The 2,125-nt window shown below is 59.0% G+C and overlaps 1 protein-coding gene across 10 annotated transcripts in view; it reads right to left on the bottom strand.

Annotated features, from left to right (window-relative positions):
- The window catches only part of PCBP2 (poly(rC) binding protein 2), an 11,812-nt gene that overhangs the window by 1,290 nt on the left and 8,397 nt on the right, over positions 1-2,125 (bottom strand). For 4 of the 10 annotated variants that reach the window (XM_031065320.1, XM_005431010.2, XM_014311316.2 and 1 more), the window contains 2 exons: positions 2,026-2,078; positions 1,346-1,515 (listed from right to left, as the gene is read on the bottom strand). In XM_031065320.1, coding sequence (XP_030921180.1) covers positions 1,346-1,515; positions 2,026-2,078 — 223 coding nt within the window. Of the gene's footprint in view, positions 1-68; positions 684-1,345; positions 1,516-2,025; positions 2,079-2,125 lie in introns of those variants that run through there. The other 6 variants (XM_031065317.1, XM_031065315.1, XM_031065316.1 and 3 more) reach the window with 6 other exon arrangements.

Here is a 2,125-nt window from a genome sequence, read left to right as displayed (position 1 = left end):
CCCCCCCCCCCCCTATCCCACCCCAAACCCCACAGCTGCACCCAAACTACTCAAAAAAAAATGGGAAAAGGAGGAGAAATGGAAAAAACAAAAAAAAACCAAAAAAAACAAGCAACAACTAGAGCAGGCAGAGAAGGAGTTGTGACCGCTCACAGGACAAGGGGACACAGTCTCTCGGCCGGCAAGAAAAGCTCTGCTGCTGCCACGGCAGCGCGAGCTCGGTATGAAGGAAAATTTAAAAAAACTAACCCAAAAAGAATTAAAAAAAAAAAAAAAGAAGAAAAAAAGGAGGAAAAAAACTGGTGTTCCAAGTCTCCTCTCCGGGGTCCTGGTGCTGCCACCCCCTGGAGCAGGCTCAGTACGGGGAAAACCTTTGCTTCTCGGCTTTGAGTTTGTTAGTGACACAGGGCACGGCGGGCGCCGCGGCGCCTTTGGCCGCAGACACGACATTTAGCGCCAGGAGAGGGACAGGTTTCATGGCAAGCAGACTGGAGACACAAGGGGCGGTCGGAAGAGGGTTGGGGAGGCTGGAGGGCGCGTCGGAGGCCCCCGCGGTGGCGAGCGAGGGGGTGGTGGTGGAGGAGGAAGAAGAAGAAGGGGTGGAGGGTTGAGAGAGGTTGATGCTGAGGTGGTCAGGGATCGTGACGGAGGCTGCCTGGGAGGAGGGTTTAGCGCTTTCTAAACTGTAACAGAGGAGAAAAGGAAAAACAACAACAAAAAAAAAAAAAAAAAAAAAAAAAAAGAAAAATAAAAAAGAAAAAAAAAAAACAAAAAAAAAGAAAAATAAAAAAGAAAGAAAAAAACCCAAAAAAGTAAAGAAAAATAAAAAAGGAGGGAGGGAGGGAAGGGATGGTGCTGCCAGGCCTGGCCCAGCTGCACACGGGACCCCCACACCCCCCAGAGGATCCCCCGTGCGCCAGGAAGGAGCCACAGTCCCGAGCAAACCTCCGGCAGCTGCTGCCAGGGAGCAGGGACACAGCCCGGGGACCCCAAACCCCACCCAGCCAGGAGACGCCACTCCCAGCTCCAGGCAGGGAACAGGGACAGGGGCAGCAACAGGACAGCCCGAGGCACGGCCCCGGAGCGGAGCCAGGCGCTGCCAGCAGCACCGGCAGCTCTGGGGGGGCAGCGGGGACAGGGCTGGGCAGCCCCTCCTGGCGCCCCTCGGGGGGCACAGCAGAGCCAGGCTCCCCCCAGCCCCTTCCTCACCCTGCAGCATCCCTGGGGGCAGCGGGCACGGGGACAGCAGGCACGGGGAGGGGACAGGCAGAGGGGACAGGCCTTCCCCTCATGCGGGGCACGGGCAGGGAGGGAGGGCGGGCACGGCGAGGCCAGCGGGACTCACCTGACATTGATTAGATACTGGGCCAGGCTGATGCTCGCTGCAGATCCAGTTATGGTCACCTGCCTGTCAGTAGAGCCTTCCACGGGGTTGGCAATCTTGATCTGAGCCCCGGACATCTGGCGGATCTCGTTGATCTTGGCGCCCTGACGCCCGATGATGCAGCCAATCAGCTGGGGAGGGACAGGAAACCGGGTTAGCTCGGCCTCATGCCGCTCTGCCACCTCCTGGGGGGACACCGGGGAAATCCCTGCAGGGAAAGGGCTGCGCCAGCCCCACAGGCTGCCCAGGGCACGAGGGGAGGACACCGTCCTTGGAGGAGTCCAAAATGAACGGTGAGGATGTGGCCCTTGGGGACACAGCTCAGTGGTGGGGGACAGCTGGACTTGGTGGCCTTAAAGGCCTCCTCCAACCTTAACAGCTCCATGCTTATGGGATTCCTGGGAGCGGGGTTTTAGTTGGAAAAGGGGGAGTTAAGGGATTGAAAAAAGGGCTTTTTTGCCTTGAAGATCACCAGAATGGGGACAAGGGACGTGGTGGCAGCCAGCATGGCCTGAGCAGGGGTCTGGGACGCAGGCACAAGCCCTCCACAGCCTCAGCGGCAAGGACAGTGACCCCAGGGCCCCTGTGAGAGGGGCAGCGCCTGGGCAGCCACCCCCAGCCCAACCCCCCGGGATACTCACATCGTTTGGAATGGTGAGTTCATGGGAGGTGGTTTGGGCAGAGGCATCCAAACCTGCTCGGAGACAGAGAGAGGGGGCCCAGGTGAGGGTGGGGGCAGCC

The sequence above is a fragment of the Geospiza fortis genome, unplaced genomic scaffold, assembly GCF_000277835.1.
Source record: "Geospiza fortis unplaced genomic scaffold, GeoFor_1.0 scaffold1828, whole genome shotgun sequence".
NCBI classification, from domain to species: domain Eukaryota; kingdom Metazoa; phylum Chordata; class Aves; order Passeriformes; family Thraupidae; genus Geospiza; species Geospiza fortis.
This window is presented reverse-complemented; position numbering and strand designations above follow the sequence as displayed.